This window comes from Trachemys scripta, chromosome 10 (assembly GCF_013100865.1).
Source record: "Trachemys scripta elegans isolate TJP31775 chromosome 10, CAS_Tse_1.0, whole genome shotgun sequence".
Lineage (NCBI taxonomy): Eukaryota > Metazoa > Chordata > Testudines > Emydidae > Trachemys > Trachemys scripta.
The window spans coordinates 69,429,775-69,448,227 of record NC_048307.1 but is presented as its reverse complement, the minus strand read 5'-3'; the positions used below and the strand labels follow the sequence as shown (position 1 = coordinate 69,448,227).

At 44.5% G+C, this 18,453-nt stretch overlaps 1 protein-coding gene across 5 annotated transcripts in view; it reads left to right on the top strand.

Annotated features, from left to right (window-relative positions):
* CEMIP (cell migration inducing hyaluronidase 1) overlaps positions 1–11,449 on the top strand; it is a 144,782-nt gene extending 133,333 nt beyond the window's left edge. For all 5 annotated transcript variants that reach the window (XM_034784480.1, XM_034784479.1, XM_034784481.1 and 2 more), the window contains 2 exons: positions 4,324–4,424; positions 6,533–11,449. In XM_034784480.1, coding sequence (XP_034640371.1) covers positions 4,324–4,424; positions 6,533–6,660 — 229 coding nt within the window. In that variant the 3' untranslated portion in view covers positions 6,661–11,449. The remainder of the gene's footprint in view (positions 1–4,323; positions 4,425–6,532) is intronic.
* The last annotated feature ends 7,004 nt before the right edge of the window (positions 11,450–18,453 follow it).

Sequence of the window (18,453 nt, the reverse complement as noted above, 5' to 3'; positions counted from 1 at the left end):
GTTTTGATTTCTGTAAGCATGCTAGCCAGAGATCCAGAGCAATGAAACTAGACTGAGTACCAAACACATGTTCCGAGCAGCTGTATTCTGGAGCACAGTAGTCTAGCCAGCCGGAAGTACTAATAGAAACCATATTAATGCTTCTTAAATTGAGGATTGTGTTCTCTGCTCATATTGGTTTGTAGAGTATTAATACACGTAATTGTCGGTAGAGGTATTTATTCTTATCTTTTATCAAGTTACTGATCCATGAGAGGACCTTCCTTCTTATCCCATGACAGCTTACTTTGCTTAAGAGCCATTGGTGAGGGACCTTGTCAAAGGCTTTCTGAAAATCTAAGTACACTATATCCACTGGATCCCCCTTGTCTACGTGCTTTTTGACCCCCTCAAAGAATTCTAGTAGATTGGTGAGGTATGGTTTCCCTTTACGAAAAACATGTTGACTCTTCCCCAACAAGTTATGTTCACCTATGTGTCTGACAGTTTTGTTCTTTACTATAGTTTCAACCAGTTTGCCCAGTACTGAAGTCAAGCTTATTGGCCTGTAACTGCCAGGATCACTTCTGGAGCCCTTTTTAAAAATTGGCATCACATTAGCTATCCTCCAGTCATTTGGTACAGAAGCTAATTTAAATGATAGGTTACAGACTACAGTTTGTAGTCCTGCAATTTCACATTTGAGTGCCATCAGAACTCTTGGGTGAAAACCATCTGGTCCTGGTGACTTATTACTGTTTAGTTTATCAATTTATTCCAAAACCTCCTCTAATGACACCTCAATCTGGGACAGTTCCTCAGATTGTCACCTAAAAAGAATGGCTCAGGTTTGGGAATCTCCCTCACATCCTCAACTGTGAAGATCGATGCAAAGAATTAATTTAGTTTCTCCGCAATGGTCTTATTGTCCTTGAGTGATCCTTTAGCATCTTGATCATTCAGTGACCCCACTGGTTGTTTAGCAGGGTTCCTGCTTCTGATGTATTTTAAAAAAATTGCTATTACTTTTTGAGTCTTTGGCTAGCTGTTCTTCAAATACTTTTTTGGCCTTCCTAATTATATTTTTATACTTAATTTGTCAGAGTTTATGCTCCTTTCTATTTTCCTCACTAGGATTTAACTTCCACTTTTTAAAGGATGCCTTTTTGCCTCTCACTGCTTCTCTTACTTTGTTGTTTAGCCACGGTGGCTCTTTTTTTTGGTTCTCTTACTATGTTTTTTAATTTGGGGTATACATTTAAGTTGAGCCTCTATTATGGAGTCTTTAAAAAGTTTCCATGCAGCTTGCAGGAATTTTACTTTTGGTGTTGCACCTTTTAATTTCTGTTTAACCAACGTCCTCATTTTTGTGTAGTCCCACACCGCATTTTTGTGGTGTTTTCCCCACAGAGGCTCATTTGGGGGGGGTCCAGATGCAGGGGCAATGGGACTCTACAGGGGCTTCCAGGGGAAGGTTGTTGGGGCTCAGTGGAGGGGTCTGGGTGTGGGGGTCTTAGTAGGGGGGTCTGGGTGCTGAGGGAGTGGGGCTTGGTGGGGTGGGGGTCTGGGTGCAGTCAGTTGGCTGTCGGTGTGGGGACCCAGGGTGGTGCAGGGGATGGGGTATCAGGGTGGGGGTTTGAGTGTAGGGAACTCAGTGGGGGGTGTCTGGGTGCAGGGGTCTGGAAGCAGGGGGTCTGGGTTCAGGGGGGCTCCAGATGTAGAGGTTGATGTGCAGTGGCATGGGGTTTGGGTATGGAGAGCCAGGGGAGTTCTGGGTGTACGGGGTGAGGGTGGCGTGGGTGTCTGGGTATGGGAGGTCTGGATGCACAGGGGTTGGGTGGATGGGGGAGCAGCTCCCCGTACAGTGACCCCTCCCCCCACAGCTGAGGATTGATGGGGACAGGAAGCAGGGGAGGCTGCTGAGCTTTCTGCAGCTGGGGGAGGCTTCTGGAGGTGGGTCTGACACAGACCCAGCCACTCCTTGCAGGGGAAGAGGAAGTCCCAACCTCTCCTGCCTCCAGCCCAGCCGGGACTAGCAGCTGATCCCCGGCTCAGGGTAGGAGCCACTGGCTGGAGTGTTCCCAGCCCCACAGTGATTTACCTCTCTGCCGGCTGCTCTGGGTGCCTGGAAAGTTGTACCTGCATTGCTAGGGAGTCGTGCGTGACTGTTTTTGCAGCTTCGCTGTCAGAAAGTCATTTTTCTGCAGGGAAGCAAAGAAATCTGCGGGAGACATGAATTTTGTGCACGCACTGTGGTGCAGAATTCTCCCAGGAGTAAATTAAAGCAGTATAACTTGTGTGTCTGTAGGCAAGGCCTATGAACATGATCTTTGGACCTGTTGAGCCTTCAACTCCCACGGAAGTCAATAGAAGTGAAGAACAGTTAGCACCTCACAGATCCTAATTTTGCAATATGTATTTAGTAGGATAGTAACCTTGGATTGTTCTCCTGCTCTTCTGAAATGTTCTCTTAGCCCTTTCCTCCATTCTCCTGCCTGCTTTCTGGAAATGGGATAAAGCCAGACATTTTAGCTATAGCTGTTAAACATACCATTTATCCAGGAAAGAAAAATGGGATCTGCTGTGATGAATCTGTTTGAACTATACATTTTTAATAGTTTTTTTTCCTGGAACGACAGAGCCTATTAGTTCACTCTAGGAATTTACTGCAGGCCAAGTGTCATATTTTGTCTATGCTCATACTTTTGCGATGAGTTTCCCAAAGCAAATAGCTGGAACAAGTCGAAGCTATTTTTTGAAAGCTCCAAGACGGGAAAGGCTTAGCTGAAATAAATGATTTTTTAGTAAAGTAAAAGAAAAAAAAATCTAATATCAGACCAAGAATATAACTAAATACATGCTGTCAACCCAATTAGTTTTATAATAGTGCAAGTATTAAATGTAACAGCTGAGGTTTAAGCTAAAAACAAACTAAAGGTTTGTCTACACTACAATGGCACAGGTATGATGCACTGTAGTGTAGACACGTTCTACAGCGATGGAAGAGGTTTTTACATTGCTGTAATTAATCCACCCGCTTGAGAGGGAATTCTTCCATCAACCTAGCAGTGTCTATACTGGGGCTTAGGTTGGCTTAACTACATCTCTCCGGAGTGTGAATTTTTCAAGTTTTAGGTGGAGATCAGGCCTTAGTGACTATTAACCCTTTTGTTCCTGGTTTTTCCTTGCAATTGCTGTATTGCCATTATCCCATTACAATGGATTTTAATGGAATTGTCATGTTAAGATGTAGCTAATCCATTCAGCAGCCCAGCAGTTGCGTTCTATGTAGTAATAATCTGGAAAACAAGGAACTCTTGGATGGCTAATTATAGTGACAGTTTGTCCTACTGTAACACAATGGGGCTGATCCATCAAGACTTTCTACCTGCAGAACACCCATTGACATCACTGGGACACCTTACCTGGAGAGCTTGCAAGATAGAGTAAAATAAATTAAACTAGTCTAACATTTTATCAATCACCCTGCAATGCTTCTTTAATGAAGAGGAGCACACTTGACTGCAAGAACCAGAGCCCATCTGTGCCTCATCGAAGTCAATGGCAAAACTCCCATTTTCTTCAATAGGGTCAGGATTTCTTGGTGCAGTCACTGGAGAGATCCTGGCGCCTTGCAGAAGAATAGGGGTGCTAACCTTATTAGCCTGCCTAAAGTTCAGCTTGGATGGTTCTGTCTACAGAATGCCCCTTCCAGGTTCAATTTGATAGGGGATTTTTCTTCACTTTCTGCCCTAATCTGTTTTATAGTGTTGCTTAAACAGCTGCTGAATTTTACCACAGAGGTCGCTGCAGATTTGTAATAGGTAAACTGATCTGATCCTTGAATCATACATCATTTGTACTTCAGTCTGAGTTTATAAAGCACCCGAAGACCTTTTGGAAGACATGTGCTATTTATAAGGACGCTAATAATGCACATTTGCATCAAACATGCACTCAAAAAGAAGGAAAATTGACCCTCTGCACAGATTCTAGGGAGGTGAATTTATTTGAGATTTAGTCTGTTGCTGATATGAAAACAAAGAGTTAAATGAGAATTGCTTAGTGCATCCCAGATGAAGCACATTCCACTCAGAGTGGCATGTGATGGAAATGCTGATTTTGAACATTTAAACCGCTCCTGAAACTCAGTGTCAAATGAGCAAATTAAATATGCTTCCTAATGGATTTTGCATATATGGAAAAGTGAATATGTGGTTAAGTCATTGGAGAACATCTAGTTCGCAAGTGTCACACTGATGGCAGATACCAATGATTAAATCAGACAAGTGACAAAGGTTTAACTATTGTTCGTTTGTTTATAAATGGCTTTGTTTTCTTTAGTTCTATAGTGGTGATGGCATCCAAAGGCAGATTCATTTCAAAAGGACCCTGGACTAAAGTACTGGAAAAACTTGGAGTTGAGAAGGGTTTTAAGTTAAAAGGTAAGGAATTTTAAAAACATAAATACAAACTTTTGATTTGTTAACCTAACAAGTTAAAAACCTTTAATATACCAACTCCTGCTAGTAAACTGCCCTTGCGCAAATGAGTGGGCACTGTGCTTCTCAACTGGACTCACGTGTCGGTGAGAGAGATGCAGACCTCCCTCCTTGAGGACAGTTTGGGAAAGACCTCGGGATTTCTGCCACCCAGGCTCAGTGTGATGTCTATCATTTGGGAATATGGCATAAGGAGAAGCCACATTTACAACATCCTCGTGCTGAATGGATGCTAAGATGGCATCCACACCAGCTGTAGAGAAGGCAGTGCATTTTGGTACCCTTCGTGGAAGAAGTGCCCAGATAGCGCCCTTCCAAGTGGTGGGGAGTGAAAATACCAAATTAAAGACCATTCTGAGTGTGTCCAGGTAGTCTCCTAAACATCCAGACTGTTAAACCAGAGTGCCAAGTATCAGCACAACTAAACAGCTATTTTAAATTGAGGCTTATTTAATCGTGCTTTGCTTGCACATGCCTAAACCTTCCATATCTACCTAACAATATTCTCTGTCTACAGTGCTATGATTAACACAGAATTGCTTTGAGTTCCCTCTTGAAAGTAAATCCTCTATAAGGCAGTACGTCTCTGCCCACTGTCACAGCAATGACCATTGCTAAATGCTGTTCCCAAAAGTAATGACATAGTTTTAGAGAAGGTAGAGAACTTACTTCAGGGGAGATGGCTCTGGTACCTCTTTTCCATCTCTAACTTCTCTAGTCCTCTGATTCTGCTAATGATTTCTTTTAAGATGGCCATTGATTCAGAGATAAATCATATATTCAAACTGCCACACCTAGCCCCAGCATCCAATGTGTCTGTAACTGACTGTATAATATTGTCATTGAGAAATTGTTGGTCGATATCTGCTCTGGAATTGCACGTATTTACATTGCATCAAGACGCACACCAACCCCAGAGAGTTTGCCATTGGAAGCTACTGTAACTTTAGCAAGTATTTTCTTTGAGATAAGGGAACCAGTAAGAATTGAAAATGGAGTCTCCAGCCACCACCATTACATACCAGATGGTTCAGAAAGATCAGAATGCACCTAGAGTCAGAGGCAAAGTTAGAAGAGTCCAATTGGTTTGGACCTAATTGTGAGGTTCCTATTTATCAAGAACCAAATTTACCATGTTGTTTGGCTAAAACAAGTCATTGTGAGCAGAGCTGTGTGGAGGAGAGAAGTTTTGTTTTGCAAAGAATTTCAAGATTTCCAAATTTCCCGTTGTTCAAAATAGGAATGAAAACTAAAAATTTCAAAATTCTCTGCAAACGACAATTCTGAAAAGTGATATTTTGGGCCATTCATTTTGATTCTGACTTTCAAAATGTGTATTAGATTATCATACATAATTTCATACAAAATGTGAAACAAAGGATTGTTTCAAAACGAAATGTTGAACCGTTTTATTTGGAAAATGTCAAAAACAGGAACTTTCAACATTATGGTGTTCCTCTCTGCATTAATTAATTGATAATAGTTCACATGACACACAGCAGAGTATGACCTTACAAACATCTAACACGTACAACAGAAAATTTTATAACCAGAGCACCCTCTTTAACACAAGTAGAGTGCATAGTGGTTAGCTCCATGAAGTTTGCATGTGTGTGAGTGGCATGAAGTCAAAGAGAAGTTTAAGGGGTGACTTTGGTTACAGGCTAGAAGTATCTACACAGGGAACAAATATTTAATAATGGGCTCTTCATTCTAGCAGAGAAAGGTACAACACGATCCAATGGCTGGAAGTTGAAACTAGACAAATGCAAACTGGAAATAAGGCGTACATTTAATGAGAGTAATTAACCATTGGAACAGTTTACCAAGGGTCATAGTGGATTCTCTATCACTGACATTTTTAAAATCAAGGTTGGATGTTTTTCTAAAAAATCTGCTGTAGGAATTATTTGGGGGATGTTCTATGGCCTGTGTGGTACAGGAGGCCAGGCTAATGATCTCAGTGGTTTCCTCTGACCTTGGAATCTATGCAAGTGCTTCGACTTGTTTGCAGTCAGCTGCAATACCAATTTATTGCTGTTGGTTTTCAGATAAAATGGCTTTTGTCGGATTCAAAGGCAGCTTTCGACCGGTCTGGGTGAAACTGATCACCGAGGAGGATGCAGCTAAAATCTATCAAGTTGTGCCAATCCCTGTGGTGAAGAAAATGAAATTATGAGGACACCATGCTTTGCCTTCCTGCTGTTAGCACTGCCCCAATAGAAAAGGACTACTGACTCTGCTCCCAACAGGCACCGTGCCACGGCGCTCCAGAGATGTAGTATTTCTTTGTTGCTGTACATGAAGAAAGCTTTATTGCAAGTGGGTAGATGGCCACATGTGACAAACAGCATTCCTTGTGCTGCACATCTTGTTTGATCCTGCCCTATTGATTTGCTCGCTGAAACCAGATTTACCTTTATTTTCTAAGCTAATATCTGGGCAAAACTGTTTTCAAATAGTGGGGAGGGGAGTGTCAGTGCCTTTTACATGGCCTGGTCATGTTCTGCCTCTACATCCCTTGTGAGCCTCTCAGGTATGAATGTCAAATCTAATTGCCATACAAGACTCGGAATTTTCCCATGGGACTGTTTTTGAGAGTGCAATCAGCTGCTCGCACAAAACTGGGAATGCAAATTCAGAGGCTGGCTGAAAATTTGGATCAGAAATCATAAATTATAGTCCATATCTGAAAGCTGCAAAACATGGTCAAACAATGAGAATTTATTTGAAAGCTTCTGCACTCTTCTGTCAAACTGCTGCAGAATCCCGAGACTAAATTGTACATGCTGAACCACTTGGGAGTTATCACATTTCAGCTGATGGTACATAGTGAGGAAAGAAATGGCAGAGGAGTGATTTAACACATTGTGATGCTTTGGGTTCACCCAGACCAATAAGGGGTTGTGTCACTACTTGCCCTGGGTGCCTCCGTGCTATGCAGCTATGGCTCAGAACTCAGACACCAGCAGCCAGCTCAGTGATCTCACCCTGGCTTCCACCTGCTTGATTAGTCCTTGCAGGGTGACACCAACAGCGTCTTCTGTCTGGAGTCCACCCAAAACAGTCTCCCCTGTGGCGCTCAGCCCCTCTCGCTGTAGCATTCACCAAACCTTATCAAGTTTGTTGCTCCTTTGGTGAGAGAGTACGCAACACCGGCCTGTTAGTTTGGCTGAGGATTTTACTCTTCAGTTTGAAACACTGCACTGAGATGGTGGTGTACTAAAACAAGATTAAGTTTATTAACAAGGAAGTGATATTGAACTGATACCAAGTAGACAGAACTGGGACCGAAATGCCTACAAACAAACAAACAAAAGTAAAAATACCATTCTAAGACTAAAACCTAACTTAAACTAGAGTCTCTTGTTCAAAGTAGTTTTCTCACCACACTTGTTCTTCCAGCATGGCTGGCCAGTTCTTAACCCCGAACCAACACAGAGCTCCGAGCACTTCGTTTCTTTGTCTCTTCAGATGCAGGATGCCAAAAAGGCTTTTTCTCTCCGCTTATATCCTCAAAGTTTTATCTTTGTTTTCAAAGTCAGGAAGCCTGCTTGGGGGCTCAGCTTGCTGGGTCCACCCAGGAGCTGACACCATGTTCATTTTTACAGTCTCCTCCTCCCACCGTGATAGTGGCTCTCTCCCCAACTCACTAGTTTGATGGCTTTGTTTACCTTTTATGTAAATGTACTTCCATTATCTCTCTTGGCTCAATTGACATTGGAGACACATTTGTGCAGGTGGGCCCATGTCCCTTTGTCAAGGGCAGGGTGCCTTATGCCCTACCTGCCAAACACAATTTTAAGAACGTATTTCCAGTGCACATTTATAAGTTTTCATACATCATGCATACATGCACCAGCAATAATATTAATGACCAACTTGTTACCAGTTGCCTATGATATCTTACATGGCACCTTTTCGATACAGTAAATTGGGGTTAGGCCAATGGAGGCTCACTGCTAGAAACTAGGGCACCCCTTACCCTCTGACATTGGGGTGTTCTTAGGGTCACACATGTGCAAACCAAATACGGTCATAATGGAACCTGCTATTTCTGCTCAATCCCATAACCAACAACTGGCGTTCCCATGGTTATGCTTTTAAATAGCTGTTGTCATGATTCTGTGTTTTTCCCAGGCAAGCAGCCACAGACTGATGGAAAAGACCTGACAACCATGCTCTTCACACTTACTCAGACTTTCTCACGCATTCCTTCAAATATAAATTTTCAGAGCCAGCCCAGTGGACTGGTTGTGCCTACGTGACATGCTACCGAGAGGATCCCTTGGGTCTCTCGCCCCCAGGCAGGGAATGCTGGGGAGTCATCTTACTCCATCCCTAATCAAGGGTGAGGATTAAATTGTACTTCCAGTGCAATCAAGGGGGACAGGATCAGGCCCAATGTGTTGTGCATTACTTGTCTGTAGTTTCTTCTGGCCAGGGCAGTGAGTATGTTAATAGGCTCCAGAGGGAGCTAGATCTTTCCTGGAGGGTGAATCACTAAGATGTAGGGGGCTTTGAGGTCACGTGGAAGGGCTGAAGAGGAAAAGTTGATCCCAGGAGACACACCTCCTCCCCAAATAATGTAACCTTATGTATTTTCTGCCCCCTTTCCTTCAAAACATAATATTCTACGTTTTAAAAAAATGGATGATGAGCAAAGTTGAGTGTAAACCAGAACTGCTTTCTTCATTAAGCTGGGAAATGTATCTTAACCTTATAAAAACACTGTATATTGTTCAAAAATGCACATGATACAGTGCTTTGTGTTTCCCAAAGATATCATGCAGATGTCTCAAATGGCTTCTGTTATTCGGGTAACTTCCAGAAAAAATGGCTTCTTGAAGTAGGCAAATTGTCCATATGCCAGAGCAGTTGTGTTTCCCTCCCCTCCACTACCCCCCAAAAAATCCATTGTTGGTTTGTCTTTTTAAATAGGACTTTTTTTGAGTGTCTCTTTTTTCATTGTATCTAAAATGTCAGCTCTGGATTGGAATGAAGCAGCCATGAATCCATGTGTCATTGCACATGGTGTCACTGTGCAGGTGCTGAATTCCAAAAGACCTTTCTGGCACTGTTTTTGGACCAGGTTGCTGTGTGAGTCAGTTATAAGTGGTATTCAGGCTCTAATGTAGGTATGTGCCCCTCCAGTCCTTCCTGGGTTTTAAAACTGGAATTGCTTTTTTTCTATACTGTTTTTATATACTGTTTTCCTTAGCGGAATTTCAAGAGTGTTGCATTTTTTTGAAAGGATCCAGGGTTATTTCTCTTTTCCCTGGCTTCTTTACATCTCATAATGAAGGATTCCTCATTCAAGCAAAGGCATGTCTGCTCTAAACCATTCATGCCATTTGGGCTAATTCCACTAGATGCAGTGTGAAAGGGCATAGCTCTCAAGAAATATACATTTCTCTCCCAATGTCTTATGATGATCTGGGTTCTTTCCATCCCCAGATCACAACTATTCCTTAAAAAAGATTAGTCTCACTTACAGTTCAACCTCGATTATACAAATCTCATTTATCTGAAACTCCCTGTTAGCCAAAACAGGATCCTATCCCTTAAGTCTAGTAATTACATTAAAAAATCCTTGATTATTCAGAACCCTGGCTATCTGAATGCATTCAGTGTCCTCCACAATATTCCCATAATCGAGGCTGTACTGTAGGTACAACGGCATCTATTGCTCTGTATTAGCAGATCATATGTACAATATAATGAATGAAAAATACTAGAAATGGGCCAAGACCAGAATTTTTTTATTCTGAAGGTTTTAGGAGAGGAACCAGGATCAAAACCCCTCTGGGTTTGGATTTGGTTTTCCAAAAACATCCTGGTTTTGCCCTTTGCTATTCTAGCCAATCACGTCTTTATATTGTAGTAGCTGAGCACCTATCGACTCAGTACAATCAAACCCAATGGACCAGGAGTCGAGTTCTTTGTTTAACCAATACAAAAAGGCAAGTTGCATTTGTACTGAAGTGTTGCTTCTAATTTTCACAATTTTTGGAATTCTCAGGGTGAAATCATAAGACTTGGCACTAGGAAATATACCTGTTTTTTAAATCACATCTTATCCAGGGGGGAAAAAGTCTGTTTTGTTCTGTCATGCAAGGATAGTCACGTGGGCCCATTTAGGAGGAAGGGGATGGGTCTTACTCTGTAAATACTTAGGATAGGATCACTGCAACTTTTTAAGCCTTAGACAGGGAATGTGGCTCGGCATAATGGGCCAGATTCTCCCCTGAAATGCAAGCAGCTCCCATAGACTCAATGGGAGTTAAGTGCATGGAACTGACGGCAAAATTTGGCCTAATATCACCAACCAATAGTTCTGATATATCATTTTTTAAATATTTGTGGATTCTAGAGGTTGTACGTGTGTTCCTCTGCAAATAGTGAATTGACTGACTCCTTGTAGTTTGTACATTCTTTAAACTGTCCCATTCACAAACTGTAAATATCCTGTCTGTAAGGTTTTATTGCTGCAAATATTTTCACGTTAGCCTACATATACAGTTGTCATTATTAAGGCAATTTTGGGGTGGGGGTGTGTCAGTTCAAATGCTTGTTTTACCTGTTGCCGAAATAGCTGGTCCTTTTTCGGAATTAGATGTATAGTGTTTTGTACATTTTCCTATAGACTTCACAATGAAAAAGATATATTTTCTATTTATTTATTACAAAGGCACTATGAGACCTAAATTTGCAGAGATTTGAAGACCTGTTACTGGATTTGAGCATTGTCCAAGCTGTTAAGGAGGTTGGAAATATGTCTTTTCAGATAATCTGCTTTGCACTTGAAAGTTATGTCCACAGAATGTGGCAATGCGTTGACTGTCTAGTTTATGCTGACAGAAGCTGTTGAAAGATTCATTCCAAAAGTTTTTGCTTACAACAGAATTAATATGTAGTAACTTGGAAAACAAAAAGGTTTATCAGAATAAATATTCAATGCCAAATTATGACTTTGTCTCTTGTACTCTTCATTATAACTTTATGGCAGTGAACTGCTCTTTGTTTACATATCTTTTTGACCGAGTGTGCCTGTTCCCACCATCCTGCTTGCTTGTTCTATAAGAGCTGTTAACCAGCACCTAGAGTACTTTAGGTGACGATTGTTTTTTATTACATTTGTGAAATAAGTGTGAGTATACAGCAGAAAAAAAAATCCTGATTTTATTTTTTCATGAGTATCCATGTATCCCTATGAGGTTCTTATAACCAGGGCAATCATATTAGCGTGTTACATTTTCCATTGTGGGGTTGAGCCAAACAGACTGTCTCTATAAAACCTTTCAGAGGCAGCATTCCTAAAATGAGACTTTGGTGACAGGAAATCAGTATTTCCAACATCCGAGCACACATTTTTGAACCAAGTCTCGTGATAGTAATTAGCATTTAAAGGGCATGGTATCACATGGTATCACCCTCCTAAGTGATTCAGGCAAGGCAGCTGCTACACACTCACTCCTGGTTGAAATCAATGATATGTGTGAAATCTCCAAATCACTTACATGCAACAAATTGAAGATGAGATCAAAGGCAGCACTGAAGCTCCTGTCTCCTCCCTCCCTGTCTTCTTCCCCTCTGCTCCTGTCCCTGCCCTCATATCCTCCCTCCCACCCAAGCCTGAGCCATCATCATCCTGCATCTCGTGCCAAGTCTCATGAGGGGAAAAAAACCCAGCACTGCCTTTCAAAAAAAAAAAAAAAAGCCCAACCCATTTCAGAGAGAGGGGAAGTGGGGGCAGTGCTTAATTTGTAATGAAAGAGGTGTCGTGGCACAGCCCTGGTAAGCCCTGGCACAAATTAAGCACAGACTGGGCAGCCGGAGAGGGGCAGCTGCTAGCCAGGCACCCAGCTCTGAAGGCAGCATTGCTACCAGCAGCAGTGCAAAAGTAAGAGTGGCATGGTATGGTGTGTTGCCAATACACAGACATTATCTGACAAAATTATATTAAAAAACGTTAGTTCTGCCAAGCCTACATATCAAACAGTATATTCATCACGTGATGATATAAAGTACATATCCATACCCTGGTGAATGAGAGGGAGGAGGATACGTTCCCTGGGGCTTGGCAGCAAGTGATCAGTGAGAACCAAATATCAGAACTGGAGGAGGGCCGGGGTGGTAGTCCCTTTGCTTTCCCTTTCACACTCAGTGACTTGCCATGACTCACACCGAACAGGGCAGGCACAGTGAGAGATTTTCCTCCTCGGGCTTGGAAAGGGAAAATTCAAATGTTTGCAACGGGGTTTAACCAGGGCAAAAGGGGTGTGGGAATTGACACACACGTCTCTGTCTTTCAAAAGTCAACAGCCAACCCCGACTCGGCAAGGTTTCCATCACCCTTGGGATTGCAAAGCCTGGCTGTGGACGAGCAGGGTGAACACTAAGCTCTGCTAGCATGCAGAGGGAGAGCCAGGGAGCGAGCAAGAGGCGGAGGACAGCACTAGGACAGCCAAGGGAGGGAGGCTGGGGATGGGGAGGCAGCGGAAGGGGTCATTTCCCGGGTGACTGACACCGGCCAGCGGGACTCACCTCCTGCAGTGCAGGGGAATGGAGGAGGCTGCGGCGGGAGGTGGTGGCAGCACCTGTCCCAGTTGGTGGTGGCTAGAGGCGGCAGTGGCTGAGCAGGGCAGTGGGCTCATGAACCCAGAGGTGGCTGGGCCCTTGTGTAATGGGCAGGAGCATTCTGGGTCAGACGCTCTACGCTCCCTGCAGAGAAGGGTGGGGTCAGGGTCAGTGCCTGGCAGGCAGCAGGGGCTAGCTGGGCCCCGTCCTGCTTTCTGGCTAGAGCTGCTGTTCTGCCACAGGTCTCGGGGCCTATTGCGCCCCCCTCTTCCCTGCGCCCTACAGCAGTTTCCATGCCTGGGCTTACGCTGCACTGGGGAAAGAGCTGGTACAGATTACTTCACCCTGGCACAAGGATGAAGCATGCACATGTTTGTGCCCCTGCTCCTGGGGCAATGTGGCCTCTCCCTCAGCTGGGGTTGTAGGGCCCTCTGTAATTTGCTCACCTTTATGTATAGTGCAGTCTAAACCCTGGGCCCAGTCCTGCACTCTGGCATATACTCCCTGAAATCAATGGGTGACTATCCTGGGTCAGGCACGCCGATGCAGGCTCAGTGGCCCCAGTACTACATAACACTTGGGCATGTGGTTCATTTTAAGCACATGCGCAGTTCTGCTAAATTTAAGCATGTGCTTTGCTGCCTCAGGGTCATTAGGTCTAGTTTTGAAATGGCTAAGGAAAGCCTTTCCTCTGGCAGCCGCTTTGGGGATATGTCTGCAACTGCCCACCAGTAAGGTCACAAATGAAGCCAGCTGGGTCACCATGCAGTGCTAACTCAGGGTTAACCAGGCATTGGAGAATTCCCCCAGTGCAGGTGGGTCCTTGGGGGTGGTAGCGTTGCCATGTCATAGAATCATAGAATATCAGGGTTGGAAGGGACCTCAGGAGGTCATCTAACCCAACCCCCTGCTCAAAGCAGGCCCAATCACCAGACAGATTTTTACCACAGTTCCCTAAATGGCCCCTTCAAGGATTGAACTCACAACCCTGGGTTTAGCAGGCCAATGCTCAAAACACTGCAGTTTGGGAGGGGAAAGGCTCCCCCCCACCTCTCCCCGCCACACACACAAACTACACGCATGTTAAAAAGTAAGGAGCGTGGCCATTGAGGTTCCAGCACCATTGCCTTTAGGCCATGTTTGCCCTCCTCCTGGGCGTGTGCCAAGCCCACCTTGGCTGGCTGAGAGAACTGGGGCCTTTATTTTTAGTAAAAAATCTTTGTTCATCTTTTGGGCACATATAAATAGGTTTTTCACTTTTAAGCAACGCTGTTCCAGTTCAAACTCAGCTGAACTACTTGCCTGCTAATACCAAACTCACCTTCCAGTGTAAAGTGGAGGCCTTCCAACACCCCAGCTCCTGGTGCCTGTCCTGGCATTTGGGAGCCTGGAAAGAGCCTTTTTAAAAAGTTGAAGTATAAAAAGGACCGGGGACTCTGGAGCATGAAAGGACATTGGCCGCTAATAACAGGCGGCTCGGATGAAAACAAAGCCGCCGAAGGCAAGTGGAGAAAGAAGGAACGAGTGCCGAAACAAAGCCAGAGCCAGAAAGACTAGCTGGAAATGTGCAGGGAAAATCTTGAAAGCGTTTGATGAAAGCAAAAGGCAGTACAAGCGCTTGTCAGCGGGTCTAATGATGTAAAGCAAAGAGACCAGGAATAAATCATCTACTAAGCACATGACAGTGAAAAATTAAAACCTCTGCTGGGAGAGGAGTCGAAGAAGAAAGAAAATAAACCCCAGATACAATGGAGAACGGCAGGGTGCCAAAGCTGAAGCCGAGCTGGGAAGAACAGCCTGGCCCTGAGCATAATTGGAATCCAGAGAAAGAGGGGGGAAAGGACAAACTGAAGCCTGGAAAAAAACACCCCAACGGACTGTATAAGCCTGAGTCGAGAGAAACCACAGACAACTACGGCACTAGAGGAGAAACAAGAGGCGCTCTGAGAAGTGTGGACGTAGTTGAACTTTTGAACTGAAAGTAGCTGGGTCTCCATCCTTGGAGGATGGGACAGAGGAGAGAGAGACGTGCCACGCTTAAGAAGCCTACATTCGCCCAAGGAAAAATGGAGATTTTATGAGAGTGTAATTCTGAGCCAGGACTACTGCTGCTGAGCCAAGCAAGCCACCTACCCTAACCCTTCAAACTGTGCACAAAGCTAGTGACTGTGTTTGTATGACCATTGTCCCATCCTCCAGACCTCCCCTCTTGGTTGATTTCACTATTTGTCTTACACTCTGACTGTAAGCTCTTCGGGCAGGGACTGTCTTTTGTCTGCCCTGTGCCTAGCAGAATAGTTGGGACTGCTGGATGCTACAGGATAATTCTTACTCTTCGTTGGAGACATGCCCATGCTAGGGATCTTTGGAAGGTGTCTACAGTCTACTCCTCTATCCAGGTGGATTCCACTGAAACTCCCTGTGTCTTCAAGGCATTACTTAGCTGCTGCTCCCTCTGAGGAGCCTCCAGGCAAGGCAAGTTGTAAAGCTAAGGGATGGGGCACACCCCTGCTTCTAAAGCCAGTGGCACGGTAGCTCAGGTGAGACAGGTAGCACCCCAAAACCTTTAGCATGATAATTCCCCAGCAAGATCATGCTAGGCTTGATGCTGCATAATCCCCAGCATGGAGTTTCTCTAGGCCCTGGTTTGGTTTCTGCGGTGCTCCTTTGTGTGCTCACAGGGTTGTCACTGCCGTGCTCCTGCTCACTGCCAGACTCTCCGGCTGTGCCTACACACCAAAGTTTGGCTGCCTGAAGTTATGTCAGCTTACAGCCACTGACCTTTGTATGTCGCTGGAGTGCATGCAGGCTTGTGTCAGTTGTGTCAGTACTGCACGCCCTCAGCACAAGTGGGTGTGTCAACAGAAGATGCGGTGCATAAAGGGTACATATCCCAGTGCCTGGGCTGCCTCGAAGGCAATACCTTCTGGGACATTTTTGAAGTGCTTTGTAGGCTATCAGCAATTTGCCCAGGGCTTTCTGGGAACTAGGGGTCAAGTGCCCACAGTTTCACTTTCTCATCCCATAATGTTTATTCCAGCCCATAATTTTCATGCCTTTTTTAAAATTTCCACCGTTCTTTGCATCGTTTTTAGGTCTCTGCAATCTCTCTAACAGGAACATGCACCCTGCACAGTGCAATTCTCATGTCAGTCGCTAATGCAGGATGTAGGATTCTCCTATGTTAGTGGAACGTCACCAACTACCACTACTACTGGTGGTGCGGTGACGAAGACGAGCTACCCAAGGAGGAGGAATGGCTGATGTAGATGGCGAATGCAAATCTTAGGTTGAGCAATGTCACACTGTGGATAGGCACTTATGGGCCCGAAAAAATGAGCACTGAGTAGTAGGATAGCATTGTGTGAAGAACTGTAGCTGCAGAAGTTTCGGATGCGAAAGACCATATTGCTGATTCTGTGTATTAAGCTCCCTCCAGCCTGGGGCACCAGAATGAAAGCTGCATCAACATTGGAAAAGCAAATGGCGCTTGTGCTATGGAAGCTTGCACCACAGGATTGCCACGTGGCACATTTGGAGTTGGAAAATCCACAGTGGGGGGCTGTTGTCATCCAAGTGTGCAAGGCCATTAAGTGTCTCCTGAGGCACAGGACTGCGACTCTTGGCAATATGCAGGAAACAGGAGATGGCTTTGAAGCAATGGGGGTCCTGCACTCTGGTGGGGGATAGCCCTATTCTGGCACCACCAGACCTTGCTAGAGAGCATGTAAACCAAAAGGGGGATTTTCCCGTGGTTATGCAAGTGCTAGTGGCTCACCATGGATGCTTCACTGCTGTTAAGGTGGCCTGGTCAGGGAAAGTGCATGATTCTTGCATCTTTAAAACACAGGACTTTTCCCAAAGTTGCAAGTAGGGCCTGTCTTCCCTGACTAGCATATTACCATTGGTGATGCTGTAACGCCCCTTGCTCCCACCCCTTGCTCCCACGGCTCATGAACCTGTATGCTGGCCACTTCAACAGAACCAAGGAACGATTCAACTACCGGCTGAGCAGATGCAGGATGACAGTTGAATGTGCACTTGATAGACTTTGAACTCTCTGGCAATGTCTCATGACTAGCTTGGATCTCAGTGAGACAAACATTCCTAGCATTACTGCGGCGTGTTGTGTTTTATGTAATATTTGGGAAGCAAGGGGCCGGGGGAAGGGTGAGGTGGACCGGCTGCCTGCTGATTTTGAACAGCCAGACACAAGGCCAATTAGAAGAGCCAACTGTGAAGCTATCTGGCTGACAGAGGCCTCAAAAGATCATTTTAACAGTTGGCCACAGTAGTGTTGTGTGATGCTTTTGAGCACTTGTCTGATTCCGTGTATAAAGACATTAAATATGGAGTGACGGCTGTTATAAATCGTGTGTATGAGCGGGTGGGGCTTTGCAAACTAATAAATAAATATACTCTGGCTTTCAAAAACTAAAACTTTATTGTGTGCAAATGAACAAGCAACAAACCTGAAGGGCAAATAAACAAGCTGAAAATCGATACTTATCACAAAAACAAGTAAAAAGTACATAAGAAAACATCACTGACCATACTAAAGAGCTTCATTCATGGTGAAAACAAATAGTGCACTGGGCTTGCTGGCTGATCCTGTAGTTATCACAGGTCGATGTAGATGTAATCATAGTTCTCCTTGTTCCCCCGCTGCTGTGCAGTGGTAAGGGTTCAGGCCTTGCTGCCACCTGTTGTGCAGGGGGGTATGAGGAGCAGTGACCATGGAGTTTTCCATGGAATCAAAATGCTGCTGTGTAAGGAGTCGTTGGGTATTTAGAATAATAGAATCATAGAAAAGTAGGGCTGAAAATGTCATTGAGTAGTCATCAAGTCCAGCCCCCTGCACTGAGGCAGGACCAAGTAAACCACAGATGTTTATCCAACCTATTCTTACCTCCGTAATGTTTTGCAACAGCTGCGTTTCTTGCCTGAGCACAGCCATAATGTGCTGGTGCACTTCCGGATGCCATCTCTTGGTCGCTATGCCCTCCTCCAGCATCTGCTCTCTCTGTTCCTGGTCTGGGTCATTCAGCCCCTGTGGTCATGGTCAGTTACTGCAGAGGACTGGATGAGCTCATAGAACATTTCCTCCCTGGTCCACTTCTTTCTTGGCCTGATTTGGGTCCGGCCTTCAGCAGGCATGGAAGGGCCACCTCCCATCAGTTGAGGATGCTGATAAAAAGAGACAGATACAGCGTTAGATTTACAGGTATAACAGAAAAATGTCTCAACATTTCCTGACATTTTTCCCATAAAGCTCTTCAGTAAAAAAAAAAAAAATTCGAAGGGCCAGATTAGCTTTGGAGCAGCTCATGACAGCACTGCTCTACAGCGTAAGCCATGGTGAGTATGGCATAGCAAGGGTGGGGACTTGTTG